This window comes from Rhinatrema bivittatum, chromosome 13 (assembly GCF_901001135.1).
Source record: "Rhinatrema bivittatum chromosome 13, aRhiBiv1.1, whole genome shotgun sequence".
Lineage (NCBI taxonomy): Eukaryota > Metazoa > Chordata > Amphibia > Gymnophiona > Rhinatrematidae > Rhinatrema > Rhinatrema bivittatum.
Window position 1 is genome coordinate 77,764,692 of NC_042627.1, and position 19,946 is coordinate 77,784,637.

General features: G+C 46.8%; 1 protein-coding gene across 23 annotated transcripts in view; it reads left to right on the plus strand.

Moving 5' to 3' along the window:
* Positions 1 to 19,946, plus strand: part of LRRK1 (leucine rich repeat kinase 1) — a 195,782-nt gene that overhangs the window by 55,993 nt on the left and 119,843 nt on the right. For all 23 annotated transcript variants that reach the window (XR_003852414.1, XR_003852404.1, XR_003852406.1 and 20 more), the window contains 12 exons: positions 2,698 to 2,870; positions 3,701 to 3,821; positions 4,174 to 4,333; positions 4,894 to 5,170; positions 5,983 to 6,154; positions 7,574 to 7,737; positions 8,567 to 8,706; positions 10,311 to 10,560; positions 11,963 to 12,129; positions 13,790 to 13,987; positions 16,830 to 17,107; positions 18,272 to 18,466. Coding sequence is in view for 6 of the 23 variants with exons in the window: in XM_029575179.1 (XP_029431039.1) it covers positions 2,698 to 2,870; positions 3,701 to 3,821; positions 4,174 to 4,333; positions 4,894 to 5,170; positions 5,983 to 6,154; positions 7,574 to 7,737; positions 8,567 to 8,706; positions 10,311 to 10,560; positions 11,963 to 12,129; positions 13,790 to 13,987; positions 16,830 to 17,107; positions 18,272 to 18,466 (2,295 nt within the window). In the remaining 17 variants the exon portion in view is untranslated. The remainder of the gene's footprint in view (positions 1 to 2,697; positions 2,871 to 3,700; positions 3,822 to 4,173; positions 4,334 to 4,893; positions 5,171 to 5,982; positions 6,155 to 7,573; positions 7,738 to 8,566; positions 8,707 to 10,310; positions 10,561 to 11,962; positions 12,130 to 13,789; positions 13,988 to 16,829; positions 17,108 to 18,271; positions 18,467 to 19,946) is intronic.

Genomic DNA, 19,946 nt, shown 5'->3' on the forward strand with positions numbered 1-19,946 from the left:
CTCCCCCACAGCTAAGGATCCTCTGTGCTTATCCCAGGCTTTACCCCTCACTCCCTCCCCCAGCTAAGGATCCTCTGTGCTTATCCCAGGCTTTACCCCTCACTCCCTCCCCCAGCTAAGGATCCTCTGTGCTTATCCCAGGCTTTACCCCTCACTCCCCCACAGCTAAGGATCCTCTGTGCTTATCCCAGGCTTTACCCCTCACTCCCTCCCCCAGCTAAGGATCCTCTGTGCTTATCCCAGGCTTTACCCCTCACTCCCCCACAGCTAAGGATCCTCTGTGCTTATCCCAGGCTTTACCCCTCACTCCCTCCCCCAGCTAAGGATCCTCTGTGCTTATCCCAGGCTTTACCCCTCACTCCCTCACAGCTAAGGATCCTCTGTGCTTATCCCAGGCTTTACCCCTCACTCCCTCACAGCTAAGGATCCTCTGTGCTTATCCCAGGCTTTACCCCTCACTCCCTCACAGCTAAGAATCCTCTGTGCTTATCCCAGGCTTTACCCCTCACTCCCCCACAGCTCAGGATACTCTGTGCTTATCCCAGGCTCTACCTCTCACTCCCCCACAGCTAAGGATCCTCTGTGCTTATCCCAGGCTTTATCCCTCACTCCCCCACAGCTCAGGATACTCTGTGCTTATCCCAGGCTTTACCCCTCACTCCCCCACAGCTCAGGATACTCTGTGCTTATCCCAGGCTTTATCCCTCACTCCCCCACAGCTCAGGATACTCTGTGCTTATCCCAGGCTTTACCTCTCACTCCCCCACAGCTAAGGATCCTCTGTGCTTATCCCAGGCTTTATCCCTCACTCCCCCACAGCTAAGAATCCTCTGTGCTTATCCCAGGCTTTATCCCTCACTCCCCCACAGCTAAGGATCCTCTGTGCTTATCTCAGGCTTTACCTCTCACTCCCCCACAGCTAAGGATCCTCTGTGCTTATCCCAGGCTTTACCTCTCACTCCCCCACAGCTAAGGATCCTCTGTGCTTATCCCAGGCTTTACCTCTCACTTCCCCACAGCTAAGGATCATCTGTGCTTATCCCAGGCTTTATCCCTCACTCTCCCACAGCTAAGGATCCTCTGTGCTTATCCCAGGCTTTATCCCTCACTCTCCCACAGCTAAGGATCCTCTGTGCTTATCCCAGGCTTTACCCCTCACTCCCCCACAGCTAAGGATCCTCTGTGCTTATCCCAGGCTTTACCTCTCACTCCCCCACAGCTAAGGATCCTCTGTGCTTATCCCAGGCTTTACCTCTCACTTCCCCACAGCTAAGGATCATCTGTGCTTATCCCAGGCTTTATCCCTCACTCTCCCACAGCTAAGGATCCTCTGTGCTTATCCCAGGCTTTACCCCTCACTCTCCCACAGCTAAGGATCCTCTGTGCTTATCCCAGGCTTTACCCCTCACTCCCCCACAGCTAAGGATCCTCTGTGCTTATCCCAGGCTTTACCTCTCACTCCCCCACAGCTAAGGATCCTCTGTGCTTATCCCAGGCTTTACCTCTCACTCCCCCACAGCTCAGGATACTCTGTGCTTATCCCAGGCTTTACCCCTCACTCCCCCATCACTAAGGATCCTCTGTGCTTATCCCAGGCTTTACCCCTCACTCCCCCATCACTAAGGATCCTCTGTGCTTATCCCAGGCTTTACCCCTCACTCCCTCACAGCTAAGGATCCTCTGTGCTTATCCCAGGCTTTACCCCTCACTCCCCCACAGCTAAGGATCCTCTGTGCTTATCCCAGACTTTACCTCTCCCTCCCTCACAGCTAAGGATCCTCTGTGCTTATCCCAGGCTTTACCCCTCACTCCCTCACAGCTAAGGATCCTCTGTGCTTATCCCAAGCTTTAACCCTCACTTAGCCCCCACAGGTGAGGCATCCCTTGCATCTATCTTCCTTTCCATGAAGAAACATTTCTTTATGCTTTCCTGATTTTATAGTAACTTTGTCTGATATTATAAGGCCAAAAACTTGACTCTGATCTTATTGCATCTGTATATTTATTTTATTTATTTTATTTGAGAGTTTTTATATACCGTCATTAAGTACTACACCATCATAACGGTTTGCAGATGGGCACCTATAACAAAGTAAATATAGTTCATAAATAACATGGGTGGTGCCGTTAGAAATCGGTAACATATAAGAGTTTATATCAAGCGACATTGATTGTGGCTGGGTGTTTTATGATTGTGAGCCTCCCTAAAAGCTCCAAAAATAATCCAGTCCTTGATACCCCCAAGTTTGGTGGAAGAGAGGACACAGCCTGAGTAGAGGTTGGGATAAGTTTGGTGGAAGAGAGGACACAGCCTGAGTAGAGGTTGGGATAAGTTTGGTGGAAGAGAGGACACAGCCTGAGTAGAGGTTGGGATAAGTTTGGTGGAAGAGAGGACACAGCCTGAGTAGAGGTTGGGATAAGTAGCAGTCTTTATTGACCACACTTGGCTCCTCTTCTTTGGACCAGCAGTGCATGGAGGGTGCTGGGGAGTCAGGAGACAGAGGAAGGGTGGTCACAGCCAATCACACAAGGGCACTGGTCTCCCATGAAGGAGCAATTACCATGGTGAAAAGAGCTCAGCCAGGAAGAAGTATGGTAGACAGACTGCATATCCTGTAGCCATACAGCAGTAATGTAAACTGGGCTTTGCTTATAGGAATTTAACATGCTGTAAGTGGTCCACACGTTGTATTCTAGGCGAAGGCTCCCAACGCTGCCGTGTTAGTCGTAGGGACACATCTGGACCTCATTGAAACAAAGTTTCGCCTGGAAAGGATTGCCACGTTGAGGGCATATGTGCTGGCACTGTGTCGGTCTCCGTCTGGATCGAGGGCAACGGGTTTTCCAGATATTACTTTCAAGCACCTACAGTAAGCCTCCACTCCTATCCTCCTCCTCAGCATGTACCGTGCACTGCGTTCTCTCCGCGCTCACCGTTTCTTACTACAATAAGAGAGCAATTTTCAAAATCCATTACCCGGGTAAAGTGGCAGTCCGAACTTGCCTTCCCTTTCCACATGCAGAGTAGGCATGGGCATCAACTTTTACCAGGGGAAGTCGGCAGGCTTGGTTCACGTATCCACAGAAATATTGGGTGCAAATCTCCAAGGGGGGGCTTCCTTCCCGGGTCAGGGATGAAAGGGAGAGCAGTGCTGAGCTGGTGCAGAGTCCCGTCAGCCTCGTGTCTACGAGGGAGCATTTTGAGAATTGCTCACAGGGAGGGCAGCAATGAAAGCCCTTTCTGAGGGTAAAACGCTTTGATTCTTGCCCACCCACCCAGAGCCACTTACCCGGGTAACTTCAGTTATCAAAACTAAATGCATATTTTTGCCTTCAGAGCAGTATCCACAGAAGAAAGCAATAACACATTTGTGCAGGTCTTTTCATGTGTGCTTTACCTGTGTAGTTTTGCTTTGATTATTTTGGCAAACTCGCCATGTGTAGTTTATCTACTTCTTAAGCCACTATTTGTAGTTACAGCATATTCCTTGTAACAAAGTCTGCATCTCTAGCCCTCCTTGCTAGCTGTGGGATGTAACAATTAATTATACAGAGAATTGTCTACCCTCCTGGTTATGTGGGATGGGTGTAGGCTGTGTTTGTTGCAAACACTTCTTCTTAATGTCTGTCGCTTGCGGGTAGCTATTGTACGGTTTCTGTTCTGGGCTCAGCCTGGTGCCTCCTGATTCTGCTCTTGCAGTGAGCTGTCCTGTAAGACCCTGGAAGGCCTTGATGGACTGCGCCAGCTGGTTTTCAACACGGCCTGCAGCTTGAAAGATGTCGGCAGCACCATTGGCTCACAGAGACTCGTCGGGAGATTGGTGGGTATCTTTCGGAGGCCATCCTGGGAGACCGTTGAGTGTCTCTGACTTCCCTTCTGACAGTCACAAGACAAACTTTCGGTAATTAAACCAACCCATTTTACTGAACACATCAAAGACTTCTGTGAACAATGGGAATCTGTTTTAGAGAACCAGTAATACTCAGAGCCATAACATCTGATGTTTCAGCCTTCATTTTCTTTACTGCTAAACTTGGTTTTAAGCGTACTTGTCTGCAGCAGTTGGAATATTGAGCTGCCCGTGGTGTCCAAACAAACTAAATTTTCCCAGCTTTGCTGACCAGTCAGGAGCAAGTCTTGTAACAAACCTTGCCATCTGATTTGGTATGCAGGTCCCGAGAAGCTACCTGAAGCTGCAAGAAGCTATCCTGGCAGAGCAGCAGAGACGAGACCAGGAAGATGAGGTGCAATATCTAACAGACAAACAGATTGAGAAGATTCTAGAACACAGTCCTGAAAACGATATCCGGGATTATGAAGACTTGCAAGCTGGTGTGTTAGAGAATGTCTTAATTAGCCGAAAAATCTGCATTTGTCATTTATTCAGCACTGCAAGTTAAAGTGAAGTTCCTGTGTGGTAATATGTCAGATGCATGTTTCTGTGTGTGCAGATTTAGCCAAACCCTATTGACTTCACAGAAGTCACTGGACTTTACCGTGTTTTCAAACAAAAATTACGTTGGAGGAACGACCTTAATTATTCTTTGAAGAACAATCACTTCAGTCTTTTTTTAAATTGAGGGCCAGCATGTTGTATGTCGACCATCTCTTAACCACCGATAGGCAAATGGAGCCCTTAGGCAATCAAAGGAGGTCAGACCTAACTGGGTCACTCAATCTTTCAAGCTTAGCAACTCTAAGCCTTATTGGGCAGCTCTGCCATAGACCCAAGCAAGGGAGTATCTGGGCACAGGATCGAAGAGTCACAAATGTAATGGAGAAGAATCCATTTATTTGTATTACTGTTGCTTCTTTTCAGGGCCAGTATTGGTTGAGTCTTTCCTGCCTGTGCTGGAAAGGTGCTAACACAACCTTGTCATCTCTCTTCACAGCCATCAGTTTTCTGATAGAAACAGGGACATTGCTTCACTTCCCGGACACCAGCCACGGATTGAGAAACCTGTATTTCCTGCACCCCGTCTGGCTGTCGGAGTGCTTAGAGAGGATCGTCAACATTAAAAGCTCAAAGTCGGTGGCCAAGAATGGCGTCATCCGAGCCGAGGACCTAAGAATGTTGCTCGTTGGGACCGGGTTCACAGAACAAACGGAAGAACAGTATTTCCAGTTCCTGGCCAAGTTCGAAATTGCCCTTCCTGTAGCCAATAACAGGTTAGCAAGAGCGACGCAAACAGACTACAAATGTATCTTTCCTGGTGAATGTTATTGGGAGAGGGCACTGTGATACAATGTTGCCTCATAAATGGATTAAACACAATCTCAGTTACATAGTAACAAAGTGAGCGGCAGGGCTCACTTTTATATGGGAAGGACTGCCATCAACAGACTTGACTTGATTTTAGTGCAAACGTTTTATTGAAGCACACAAACAGATAAACTGGACCTGAGGTGCAGGGTTTCTTACGCATCCCAGGTGAGAACAGAGAGTGCATGAATTGACTTGATTTTAAGTGACTTAAAAAGTAGCTAGACCAGCAAAAGGGAATTTGATGATTTTGCTTTAATTGGCAATAGTAGTATTTAGGTTCGCCGCCCCCTTTAATATATTTGTTTTGTTCCTAAGGAATGTGTCTCCTGCTTAAGTACCCTCGCCATTTGTATGTAAGTAAACTGGGGAAGGTGCAAGAAATGTGCCACGTTGATCCATGTAAAGCAGGATTGCAGCGCTCACACTGAAGAAACCCAGGGAAGGAAGGTTTTAAAAACAGGGTTAAAAGACTGCAAATATTAAACTAATATATATTAGGAAAAAAAGATTGGCGACCTAGGAAGGGAGAGAGTCAAGAAGCTGTCGTGTTCATGTTTTGAACAGCGCACCTGATCCTGTTGCTTTATGGTTTAGACAAAGTTTGTTCAGAGAGTAGCAGCCATAATGGTTTCCTGACTTTTAAATCAAACAATTAGGTCTATTAATCAGATAACAAAGGGCTAAGTTTGCTGACTTAAACATTTTTTTTTAACAGCTACCTCCTCCCTCATCTTCTGCCAGCCAAGCCTGGGCTAGATATACACGGCTTCCAGCATCACTCCAGGAACACTGTCCAGAGGCTGTTCAAGATGAGCTTTGTCCCCGTGGGGTTCTGGCAAAGGTTTATAGCGCGAATGTTAATCAGTCTGGCTGAGATGGACCTGCAGGTGAGTGAAGAGCTACTCTGAGCAGAGCACAATCTGCGCAGCTGGGGCTAAGGTGCAGCCTGCGGAGGAAGGTCCCCCTCCTTCCAGAGGACTTAAACTGCCTGAATTTCAAGAGCCTTATTGCAGTTTCATGGGATGTTGTCTTTTGCATCCATACAGGCCACTGGGACGCAAAGTGAAGCCAGAGGCAAAGTGTTAGATGTGTTAAGTGCGTGAGACACAATGAGGCATCACGCAAGCATTCAGTGCTTTTATTGATATTTCCGATAACTGTTTCCTAGCGTGTAGCCAGATGGACTCAGGACCAGTGGGTTATGTGCTCTTCTGCTAGCAGATGGGAGATGGAGTCAGATTTCAAAGCTGACGTCACCCTAGATATACCCCTGCGGTGACCTCACTATCTCTCCATCTCCTAGCAGATGCAAACTCTATCCCACATACTAGCACACTGTTAGGAAAATTACAGCAAGAAGACAAAATGACCTTAATGCCTTGCAGTTAGTGACCTTATGGAAGATTCCCAATGCCTGATGCCTCCTCCTTTTGGGACTTACTTGTTCCACTGGGACAATGTCAGAATGCCAGGATGAAAACTTTGTATCCCAAATGACTGAGCATTTGAGGGTATTGGTAACCAGGAAATGCATACCGACCTTAGCAAGTTGGTGGTTTTAACTATATTCTTAGTGCCTGCTGATGTGGATTAGTAATGACATTTGTGAATGTTAATTTCCCATTGGGCTTAGAGGCTCATCATTGTTTGCCAGTAAATGTTCTTCTTCAGAAGGCATCAACACTTGAGTACTCTTTTTAAATGAAAGAAAATCCCAGGATCCTTATGCTTATAAGTTACCTAGTGTTCATTCCCCAGGGATGCTATAAATTGTATGGTGTTGGTCATCAGTCAAGTGGCTCAATTGCCTTGAACCCTCCATGCCTTTTAAATGAGCACCTTGGGGGGGGGGGGGAATGAGCTCTCAACCACAGGACTATTCCATTCCAGCTGCTAATGGAAGAGAACATTTATTTATTTTATTTTGCCTCGTAGTGTAATGTGTTGAGTCCCCCTCTGGCACCACATTCCTGTCACCCAACCAGTGTTAAAGATTGACCACAGATGGTGATGGGCCTGCATTTTCAAGGTCACCAAAGTCTTTCAGAGTCTTGAAACGTCATCTGTGGAGGATTCTTAACATTGCTTCAATGAAAGAGAATGCATGAATCTGAGGTTTTGTTCCCCATGTGGGTTCTTTTGGAGCATCTTGCTTGGCTGTCTTGGACCCAGTGGACAGAATTCACCCAGAAGAGCCCCCTGAAACTCACGTACATGCTCCTACTCAAGAGAAAACACAAAAGCAGTCTAGAAACTCTTTTTTTTTTTTTTTGGTGTGTGCATGACATTTGCCCATTGCTTTTCAGCTGTTTGAAAATAAGAAGAATGTGAAGAGCAGAAACAGGAAAGTTACTATTTACAGTTTTACTGGCAATCAGAGAAACCGCTGCAGCACATTCAGGGTGAAAAGAAACCAGACCATCTACTGGCAGGAAGGTCTGCTGGTCACCTTTGATGGAGGCTACCTCAGGTAATCACTTTCCGCTCTATTAACGCAGCGTGCCTTACAGCAGTAGGGCTCAGACTGGTCCTTGGGGCCACCTCCGAGCCTGTCCCTAATGGCTATGCATGGATATATTTGCATATATCGGGAGGCAGTTCATGCAGATATGTTGTGCATGGTCTTTAGGCATATTCTGAAAACTGACTGGCCGGGGAGGGGGGTGGAGGCCCGGAGGACTGGGTTGAGCACCACAGCCTTGCGGCTCCCTGTCCCAGAGTTTAAGCTGAACTCCAGCGAGGTTAAGGGACTTGCTCGGGCTCACCCTGTCAGCAGTAGAGGAGGTAGAATTGGAAGGTGGGTTTACAAATGTAATATTTCTCTGCTTAAGTCACTGTTCTGCACTTCCATGTCAGCTTAAAAGCTGAGGGCATTGCAACTTGAACAAGTTTTAAATCCTTTATGGACAGCTTTGGCACTGCTCGTTATTTCCAGCTGTCTCTGCCTGTTAAACGTTGTGCTCTTGTGAGCAGCACATGGGTCAGCACTGATACATTTGAGGTCATCCTGTCCGTGCTGCAGGGTTTTCAGCACAGGCTGATCCAGTCCTAGTTTATTCTCTCCCCTTCCCCCTCCTGCGCTGTAGGCATGGATTCACCATGAGAGAAGAATGGGAACCGGAAGTCCCTGCACGCAGAGGGGGTAAAATCAGGACCGGATCAGCCTGTCTTGAAAAACTGGGGCCAGCAGGCAGCCCTGAAGTGTTGCTTTCTAGCTGACACTGTTGGCCATCCTCATCATTTAGCGTTCTAGGGATTTTTTTTTTTAAGTATCATTTTTCTTCTTCTCTGTTCTGCAGTGTTGAATCTTCAGATGTGAACTGGAAAAAGAAGAAGAGTGGGGGTATAAAGATTATTTGCCAGTCGGAAGTGAGAGATTTTTCAATCATGGCATTCATTACTGACCACGTGAACAGTCTGATAGACCAGTGGTTTCCTGGTAAGAGGGGTCGGGGGTGGACTTCCCACTGGTGAGCACCTGCAGTGCAGAGATGTGTCCTCTCTCCCGCACACGGTGCACAGTCGCGGAGTCTCAAGCTCCTTCTCCTGACTCCATAAGGTGCTCTTTACCTATGTGGAACCAGGCGGTGGGAATGCAGCTGAAGTAAAGTCAAGGGCAGAGACCCAGCACAGGGAGGAGGGTTAAGTGGCGAAACAGCCTCTTGATGTTACTGCATGACGGAGCACTTGGTCCAGCTCAGATGCAGGTGCATCCCCGCGCGATTGCCACGGCTGTGATTTAAGGACGTATTCGATTAAATGATCATCTCTTAACTAGGATTTTTGGATGCTAGGAATGGTTCATGTGCAATCAGCCTGCCCTTAGCAGGAGCCTGGGTACATTTTTTTTACTTTAAGAAGAGAGACACAAGAGAGCGCACCGCAGAGACACAAGAGAGCGCACCGCAGAGAAAAGCAAGGCCATGCTGTTGTGGGGGAACGGGGGCACAGTTTTCTGGATCAGCCTGTTCCATCCGGATTCTAAAGTGAAAGTTCAGAACTATTGAGAAATCAAAAATATTTAAAATTAAAGAGGTCGATATCCAGTAAGCTGGCCAGTGTGAAAGTTATGCAGATACGTGTAATTGCATATGCAGCAGAACTTATCCACGTATTGTGCTAAAGTTATCCGGGTGGCTTGTTGAATATTGTAATAAAAATTCAAACCCCCTAGCAGGCCGGCAGCAGTTTTTCTGATCAGAGTTAACTCAGCTAGCGCTGAATATCCATACAATGATCAGCGGGACATGAAGTATAAAACGTGGACCTTGTGTGGCTACCTCCCCAAATCCTCAGAATGATGAAACGCTGTGAACCAAAGGGGACTTAAGAGAGACATTGCGTTTCTCCCTCAAAGCCTTCATAGCCTTTTATTTTCTTTGGGGGGTGATCCAGCAGTTTCTTTGGGTTTCCAGCTTAATTGGGACCAGGGCTGGGATAAGACTTCATGCACACCTGCCTGGGAGCAGGAAGGGGGGGGGGGGTTTCCTCGATTTTTACATCCACTCCCAGTCATTGTGGCGGCCGTCCTTGGCTAGAAGCCATGCCCTTGTGGCTCTTTCCACACCCCTGGATCTGGCCACCAGGAGCCACCATTGCGCAATGGTTATGACTCCCTCCAGGGGCTGTGATGACCACCTCTGCAACATCCCTGGCCCAGGAATCAAACCTGGGACCGCTGTACGCACTGCCAGTGGGCTACAGGGCCGGTCCAGATATGTTCTTTCTCTATCTGCCTCCTCCTTCTCATCCCTCTCTTCACACTTCCCCTCATCCTTTTACTGTGCAGTCCTCAGTTCCCTTGTAAATGTATCGTCCTTCCCTTATTCTGCCCTGACCTGATGAAGGGAGCAGATCTCTTTGAAGCTAGTCACAAAAGTAATATTCTGCTTTATGCAGAATGGACCACATGTGTACATTTGAGTAAATTGAGATATGATTGTATTTATATATATATATATACATCTGAAATTACGTGTGCTGAGTTCTGCAGCCTCCCGTTGTATTAAACGTCTTACAGCGAGCACTGATCTGCTCCCACAGCACTCACAGCTACAGAAAGTGACGGAACTTTGCTGATGGAGCAGTTCGTCCCCTGCCACATCTGCGCAGCTGCAAGAGCTGGGCAGGCAGAGGCAGGCAGGCAGCTGGAGGAGGTGCACTACTTCAACATGGAGGACTGCGTCCTCAGCGCCGTGCAGGTGGACTACGTGACCTGCCCCAATCACCCGGATCTTCCAGTGCCTCTGCAGGAGTTGGTTCCCGAGCTTTTCATGACTGATTTTCCTGCAAGGTAATGCTAGAGGGGCAGTAACTGGCCACAGGTCTGTGGTACTGAGTGACCAGCTGCCGCCTGTTCACTGGTCAGTCCATTTGAGGGGGTGCCACACCTGGATCTGCGTTCTTTCCCCCCAGGCCTCACTGGGGATGATTACTTGCTGTGCCTTTTTAAGTAGGAGGCTTTTCACTGTATGGAAGGTATGGGTGGAATATAATGCAAGTGGAATAAACGGGTATAGGATGTGTAACTTATATTTGGTTACTTGTCACAGACCTGGTTCTTTCAGTGAAAGGCGAGTCAGGGAAACCTTTCATGTCCTTTCTGAAATATTATTAGCTGGAAAGCCAGGTTTTTTTTAAGCATAGGATGTGATTATTTTTATGCACAAAATCTGATAAATAACCTATGTAAATTTTCCCGAGTTTTCATTTTAGATGACAGGAGCCCAATGAGATAAACTGAGTGGGAATGGGGGTGGCAGGTGGCGGGAGCTGGAAGTGAGCCGCGAGTGCAAGTACGAGGCTCAATCATGCCCCAAAAACACCATTAGCCGCCAGGTCTTTAAGTGACTTAGTACTCAAAAATGTTTGTTGTCCATTTTAATGATTTTTTTTTTAACCTAATGCTCGACTTTTAAACTGATTAAAGAATGAGGAGGATATTCAAAGCATTTACCCAGGGAACTTTTTAAGCTATGCGGATAAAACCTGAGGTCTAATGATTTTCCCCTTGCTACCTGGGTTTGTTCTGAGTATCCGGGTGGTGTTCCTGCTTACCAGCTGCTGAATATCAGCCTCCCTGTGTTAAACGATTTACAGTTTACATTTCGGGTCTGATTTCCAAAAGGGTTTTTGTGCGTGAATGGGCTTTTGAAAATTGCCTGGGTGGGGGCGGGGGGAATTGTGCGTGTGACACGCCCCCGTGGTTTTACTTGCACAAACAATTCATTCTGGGGGGTGGGGAAGTGGAGGCAAGGAAATAATTTATGCGCTTCCTTCAGAGGCGCCTCCCGAGCACGCAAGTCTGCGCGAGCTTTCAAAGCAGACCTCTGCATGTGAGTGCACTTTGAAAATTCAGGCTAACCTTTGCCCTCCGTCTAACGTCAGGGCTGACGAGCGAGCGACTCTACCAGAGCGAGCTTCCTCCTCCCACCCAGCGGCTGGCGAGCAGTCAAAGAGCTCAAAGCTCCAGGCCTGTTGGCACTCGGGAAGAGGGAAAGCCATTGTGGGCGGAGCCACCGCGGGTGGGGGGGGTGCTCAGGGAGGGCCCTTCAGAGCCCGGGGCAGCCCCGTCTTAACATGTTGTACCCCAGTTTAGAGCACCATATAAAATGCTGAAAGAAAGATGGAGTCACAAAATTAAATGTCACAAGCGCCCGGAGACCGCGTTCTAAACTTTATTTCATCTCTGGCAGATTATTTTTGGAAAACAGTGACCTGGAATACAACGAAAGCGAAAAGCATGTGCTCGGGCAAGGTGGCAGTGGGACAGTCATATACCAGGCACAGTACCAAGGCAAACCCGTCGCTGTGAAGAGCTTCCTGATCAAAAAATACAAGAATTCTGTAGATGCCTCCCTGGGTATTTATACAGAAGCTTTATTTTATTGGTGTAATCTCTCTCCAGCATTATGCTACCCCTTCAAGGTTACAACACACATCTAAGAAACCTTCAGGAGTGGTTCCCTATTCGACAGCCTGGCTCCGTTATGAAAAATTACAAAGTAGTTCCGCATTTTGGGATCTAGAATTGCAAGGGAGTGGTACATCCTGCGGCGTGAGATACTGATGTCCAGGAATCAGGAAAGAGACCTCCGGGTGGTTATATCCAGGGCTTTTGTGTTAGTGAAATAATGCAACAAGGCGATGGCCAGAGCTGGTGGGATGCCAGGGTAGACGAGGACGGGTATAGCCGGTAGAAAGAAGAAAGGGATTATGCCATTGTTCCTGGTAATAGATAAAACCTCACGTCAAGCATTGTGGCCAGTTCTGGAGGCCATACTTCCAGAAATCTATAGATAGTGTCGGGTCTGCCTGTGAGAGTTAAGGATTTAAATATAAACCTTCCAGAAGACAGGTGAGACAGGGGAAATTATAATTATATTTTTAAACCACTAAACTCAAATAAGAGCTTAGGCAACATACGGAAATCAACACTATAAAATACAATTCTTAAAACCAACAGAACAATTATTTTAAAAAAGTGACAAAATTAACAATAAGCAAGACAGCGTAAGTCATGAGCGATGCAAAACCAGAAAAAGAGAGAGACAAGACCCTGCCCTTGACTCACACTGACCCAGCTACAAAGCTGCCTGAAAAGTGCCACCGATGCCACAGGTAAAGGTGCGCAGAAGGGACGCGCTGTAGGCCGCCTGCGAGGCGCGGTCAGCTCGGAGTAAGCACTAACACGCCAGAGCTTTGCAGGGAAAAAGCAGCTGCAGGTCTCTGCTGCCACTCGAAGGGAAAGTATTGCCTGCAGAGTCCATGGCTGAAAATAGCTCCGGACTTTGCAGGCCTGGCAAGGGATCTGGAAGGCTGGAAGTTCACTCAACAGCTGCACTGGTGGTGGTGGTGGTGGCCATTTGGAATATTGTGGGAACTTGTGGCTGGGAATGAAATGGGAGCGGTGCCCTTGCATGCTCACTTACCCAGGATGGTGGAGTCCGGAGGAAGAAAAGAAGTAAAAGCTAAAGGCGCTCACACACTACAGATGGCAGCTGGGAGAAGTTCTGGGTAGACTGGATAGGTCAAGTGGTCTTTTATGAGGTCACCTACAATGTTATTTTGTGAGCAGTTTACAAAAATCCGCTGACTGGGGTAAGATAAAGGGGTCATTTTAGCCCATTATCTTTAGGCAGGTATTCAGCCAAAATGGGCAGGCTGATTTTCAGTCTGGATATCCAGCTAGAGATTTAGACCTCTGCCATTTAAGCAGCCAGCGTTCAGCAGTTACATTTACTGTATGTGGTTAGTAGTGAAAATCTGTCCAGTGCATATAAATACAAATAAAATAAATGAAAAACCTGCCCCCTGCATGCAGTGAAGTGAAACCAGAAGCAAAAGGAAAAGGAGCTGGCAGCGCTAATCCTGAAGGATCTGTGAGAGAAATAGTGGCTTTTAGCACAGGAATTTGTAGGCGTTTTGGGTGTGCAGGTTGCATTACTTTCCATTGAGTTTCCTGATGAGTGCATCGTGTGCAGCTGTCACAGGATCTGTTCTTTTTTTTTCTTTTTATGCAGATACTATGCTTAAGCACCTGCAAGCGATGGACACCATGAGGAACTTTGCTGAATTCCGGCAAGAGGCCAGCATGCTTCACTCTCTGCAGCACCCGTGCATTGTATCCCTGATGGGAATAAGTATCCACCCTCTCTGCTTTGCCCTGGAGCTGGCTCCATTGGGCAGCCTCACGACTACACTGTCTGAAAAGAGCAAAGGTAACGCTCGCTTAGCCTCTGGGAAAGAGGTACTGGTTAGCAGGCACGCCGATTCGTTGGCATTAAAACCGTTGCATTCACTTTTTTTTAAATTCCAGTTCTTGGAACCACACTGGCCCAGCTTTGCTTAACTTCAGATGTGTTGTCTCTCTAAAGAGTTTCAGCCTAAGGGACAGCTTTTCATGGAGCTGAAGAACTTGGCTGGGACCTGGACCTTTGGACCACTCGCTTCTCGGCAATACTTGCTTTGAATAACGAAGCAGGAAATGCAGGGAGGAGATATCAGATTAGAATTTGTGGGATACAATAAAAAAAAACAAACCCAGCTCTGCCACTGCCTTGTGTGACCCCGGGCAAGTTCTTTATCGTTTACCTAACAGCATTTGAGCAGTAGTTGTAAAAGTTTTCTCCCCTTCTGGAAGATTTTATAATTTACCTTAGCTGCATGTGGGTTTCTGAAGGGTTAAATTGTGAAGCTCACCGGGATCCTGTTTGGATGAAAGATGGAAGCAGAAATTCTAATTCATCTTCTTGTTTCCAATTGTCTCTTCCGCTCGTCCACTGATTTGCCTCCACTCTAGTTGGTGCGTTTATGCATTTATCATAGATCATTTTTACGTGCTTAATATTTCAGGCCAGGAAAGGCAGTAATCTCCTGCTTCTGCTGAGTTCAATTACAAATCCCTAATTCACTGGTTTCTTAGAATAACAGGGTTTTCCTATACTATCATTATGTGACTTAGATTTAGGTTTTATTATATTTGATATCCCGCTAGTCTAAAATAAAATCCAAGTGGTTTACATTCATAAAAAATTCAGTACAAAGAACACAGACTTGTCAGTTACAGCAACTATCACACGGAGAGGTGACATGGTAGGAGCAGAGAGAGGGAGAGGACCTTCTCTGTATGTCCCACATTTATATGGGTACAAGTCACAAATTTATCATTTATTACCTGCATACGTGGTAACGAGCTAGCACATAACTACTCCCAGATCCTGGGACACCAGGAATCACTGTTTTCTGCATTTTGGTAACCCCTGGATTCTCTGTAATTTCTAACTTTGTGGCAATAAAAGAATACGAAAAAGAAGTAGAGAAAATGATTCTAAAGCTTCAGGCAAAAAATATACGTGGATAACTTTACCAGAAATGCGCATAAAGCTGGAGGCATGTAGAGATCTAAAACCCCAGGTCCTGGCATCTTATTTGCGTACAGAATATGGATCCTGAGAGGGCTGAGCGAGTCACTTAGAGAGTTGTTTATCAAAGGAGTTTCGGTAGATAAAAGAAAGCTTTAGCCCACAGAAATGGCCCTTTAGAAACTTGTATACATTTTTGGGAGTTGTCCCAATGAAATATTGGCCTGGGAAGCCAGATCTGCTGTTCATCCTTTTACAGATTTACGATTAATGGACACTTGCTGAACAAGACTGACTGGAGTGGAATTAGTCTCCTCGTTATTCCCTGTTATGTTAGAATAGAAGTTTTCTTCCAGGGCTTCTGTCACGCGTACTGAAGAAATGGGAGAATTTGGTTTAGTCATTTGAGTAAAAGAAATGATGCGTAGCTTTCATGAACGACAGGAGTCGGACGGTCTAGAGTTCCACACAGGTCAGAAGGAAGTAATAATCCCAGTCTGTGCAGTGATGCACTTCAGCTTCCTACTGCTCACCTCACTTGTTAAACCCAAGTGCATTATCTGAGGAGAGAGAACCAAATCCTTGGTCTCACCTAATATTGAAAATAGCTACAGTGGTACTTTTCACGGGTTTCCTCAGATAAGCGACAGCTGTGGATGGAAGAGTGGGAGCACGGGATCAATGTTCCGGGTGTGCTGGGAAGATGCTAACATTATAGCTGTCTGTGGAGAAAGGTGCAAGACCTTGTCTGGATTATAACACAGGTTAAAATCCCAATGGATTCCAGATCTTAACGAATTGGACGGATGATAATAGCTGCAAGGTGTGACAGTGACCCCTGACGGTGCCTCATTACTTAGAAGTGGCTACACCTCGGCATTAGGCAGGGGTGCGGAACCTGTCTGCTGTCCAGTATGCTGGGAATCCCTTTGACGAACAGAGGGAAGTAGCTTTGGAAATGGCGTAATTCGTGTATTACCCCGGTTTGAGCCACCCAGCAAGTTTACCGGTTCAGCTGTTTTTACATATATGTAAATGACAGGGTAAATACCGTAAAACTGAATGAGTTTTTCTGCTATGTTACATAGTAGCCTGGCAGTGCTGTGTTTTGTTCAATGCTGTTCAAATGGAGATCAATACAAAATTTCAATTTAAAAAATTGCACGACCAATGCAGGCATAAAATTATGTGCACACAGGGGAGAGGGCGTTTCAGGACATGCACGTATTTGCCGGCTAACTTACGTGCCCTGTTCTAGAATTATCCCATTGAACAGGTGGCACATTTCTCAGATTTAAAATCAACACGGCAATGCACAGTGCACAGGTCTAGGAGCTCCCTGTTAGGTGCCCCCCATGGTATTTACCACACCATGGGTGCGTGTCAGCCACCTGAGGAGCAGAGAGAGGCGTGGGGGAGGTCCAGGATCACCCGATTTCACGAGCCTCCTAACCTGACATTCCAGTAGGGTTTGCCACCAAATTCCCTCTCAGAAAGAACAAGCCAGGCCACTCCTGCTTTTACCCCACTGCGTGCATGGAGACATCAAAATGCCAAGTTCCTGGCACACAGTGGGGTTAAGCGACGCTGCTCCACCTCTATCTTGGGGAACGAACCCTCCACTCCAGGGTTCACGAGATAATGTAGAGGAGAGGATTTCCTTCCCACTGAATGACTGCAGCGTGTCTCCTTTTAACAGGTGCTTCCTTCATGCCGCTGGGCCATATGTTGACCCAGAAGATAGCCTACCAGATAGCCACCGGGCTGGCCTACCTGCACAGGAAAAACATCATATTCTGTGACTTAAAGTCCGACAACATTCTGGTGTGGTCGCTGGATGTCCGAGACCGCGTTAACGTCAAGCTGTCCGATTACGGGATTTCCCGTCAGTCATTCCATGAAGGAGCTCTGGGAGTGGAGGGTACGCCTGGCTACCAGGCACCAGAGATCAGACCTCGGATAGTCTACGATGAAAAGGTAACTTGGCCAATTGCTTTAGAGGCTCTTGGATTCTGCTCTAGAACGAACGGAGTCAGGAATGGTGTCCCCATTGTAGGATCGCATGAAACCAGGGACAAACCTACTTGCCTGACCAAGAATCAGAAGGCTGAGTGCACTCTGATCCCTAAAACATAATAGATCCTGATAGCTGTGATGGTTGGTGATTTTTTTAGTTATAAATTTTTTTCTAATGTTTATTCAAATGTTTGTCAATGAAAACTGCATTTTTCCAGAATTAAATATGGGTTTGCCCCATTGAGTTCTTTTTATTTTTCCTGTTTGGCTCTGAGACTGTAGGATCGCGTAATGCAACAGTATCACGCCTGCTTGGTACATGGACTGACCAGTGCATGTGCCAGGCTGATAAAATAAGATTTTTATTAATGAAAAGATGCCGTAAGCTGCAGGACGTTCAGTGGCACGGTGGTTGTTTCATATTAAGTGGGTTCCCCTGCTACGCTGGCCACCCCACAGCAGGTCTCCCATGTAGTACACTGGAGAATATTCCAGTCCCCCATCTTTATGCATTCCCGGGGTACCCCTGACATTTCTTCTCTCCATTTCCTGCCCCGTCTCTTTTTCAGTTGGCTCTCTTGCCCCAGGACAGCTGTCGCCAACCAGGGTGCGGAGTGACTTCTCCCTGAGCAGCGCCCCCTCTTACTTCTTCCTAATCCTGCCCTCTCGAGGTGTTCACATGAGTGTATCCTCCTTCCTCTCTCACCACTTCTCCGTTGTCTCCCTCACTGGGTCCCATCCACACCACTTACTCTGTCTGCCGGAGACTCCCAGAGCTTGCAGCCCGCTAGCGATCTGAAATCTCAGGTGGGCTGGCCGCGATTAGTGCTGCGGTAGGAGAAACATGTAGCCAGAGAATTAATCGCCCAAGCAACCATCCCCGAGAAGACCCAGCTCCCCAAGCCCATGTAACGCTAATGTTCAGTACATTTCATTGTAAACTGCCTCAAACAATTGGTAGGAGTGCAGGATGCACATTCTGTAAATAAAATAAACTGCATGCATTTTGGCCTGCCAGAGTTCAGAGGAGGATGTTTGCATTTGCAGCAGAGATATTACCGATGGCTGTGAAAATGTAGACGGACAGTAAAATAAAGCAGATGTGGCGGCTTGCTTTCCCCTCAGGTGGACATGTTCTCTTATGGGATGGTTCTGTACGAACTGCTGTCAGGGCAGCGACCTGCGCTGGGACACCATCAGCTGCAGATCGCCAAGAAGCTGTCTAAAGGGATTCGTCCAATTCTGGGCCAGCCCGAAGAAGTGAAGTTCTACAAGATGCAGGAGCTCATGATGGAGTGCTGGGACACGAAGCCCGAGAAGGTAGCTTAATGGGGGAGGAGGGAAATGGGGGTGGGGGAAAACCAGCATGCAGGGTCTGAGGAGGAGAATGGGGGAGGGGGAGAACCAGCATGCAGGGTCCCAGGAGGAGAATGGGGGTGGGAGAGAGGGAAAACCAGCATGCAGGGTCCGAGGAGGTTAGGGCTGTTCAGCTTTGAGAAGAGACAGCTGAGGGGGGATATGATGGAGGTCTTTAAGATCATGAGAGGTCTTGAACAAGTAGATGTGAATCATAAGAACATAAGAAAATGCCATACTGGGTCAGACCAAGGGTCCATCAAGCCCAGCATCCTGTTTCCAACAGTGGCCAATCCAGGCCATAAGAACCTGGCAAGTACCCAAAAACTAAGTCTATTCCATGTAACCGTTGCTAATGGCAGTGGCTATTCTCTAAGTGAACTTAATAGCAGGTAATGGACTTCTCCTCCAAGAACTTATCCAATCCTTTTTTAAACACAGCTATACTAACTGCTCTAACCACATCCTCTGGCAACAAATTCCAGAGTTTAATTGTGCGTTGAGTAAAAAAGAACTTTCTCTGATTAGTTTTAAATGTGCCCCATGCTAACTTCATGGAGTGCCCCCTAGTCTTTCTATTATCCGAAAGAGTAAATAACCGATTCACATCTACCCGTTCTAGACCTCTCATGATTTTAAACACCTCTATCATATCCCCCCTCAGTCGTCTCTTCTCCAAGCTGAAAAGTCCTAACCTCTTTAGTCTTTCCTCATATGGGAGCTGTTCCATTCCCCTTATCATTTTGGTAGCCCTTCTCTGCACCTTCTCCATCACAATTATATTTGTTTTTAGATGTGGCGACCAGAATTGTACACAGTATTCCAGGTGCGGTCTCACCATGGAGCGATACAGAGGCATTATGACATTTTCCGTTTTATTCACCATTCCCTTTCTAATAATTCCCAACATTCTGTTTGCTTTTTTGACTGCCGCAGCACACTGAACTGACGATTTCAATGTGTTATCCACTATGACGCCTAGATCTCTTTCTTGGGTGGTAGCACCTAATATGGAACCCAACATTGTGTAATTATATAGCATGGGTTATTTTTCCCTATATGCATCACCTTGCACTTATCCATATTTAAATTTCATCTGCCATTTGGATTCCCAATTTTCCAGTCTCACAAGGTCTTCCTGCAATTTATCACAATCTGCTTGTGATTTAACTACTCTGAACAATTTTGTGTCATCTGCAAATTTATACTTTCGAATAATAGAAGGACTAGGGGGCATTCCATGAAGAAAATTCTTTTTCACTCAATGCACAATAAAGCTCTGGAATTTGTTGCCAGAGGATGTGGTTAGTGCACTTAGTGTAGCTGGGTTTAAAAAAGGTTTGGATAAGTTCCTGGTGGAGAAGTCCATTAACGGCTATTAATCAAGTTTACTTAGGGGCGGATTTTAAGAGCCCTGCTCGCCTAAATCCGCCCAAATCCGGGC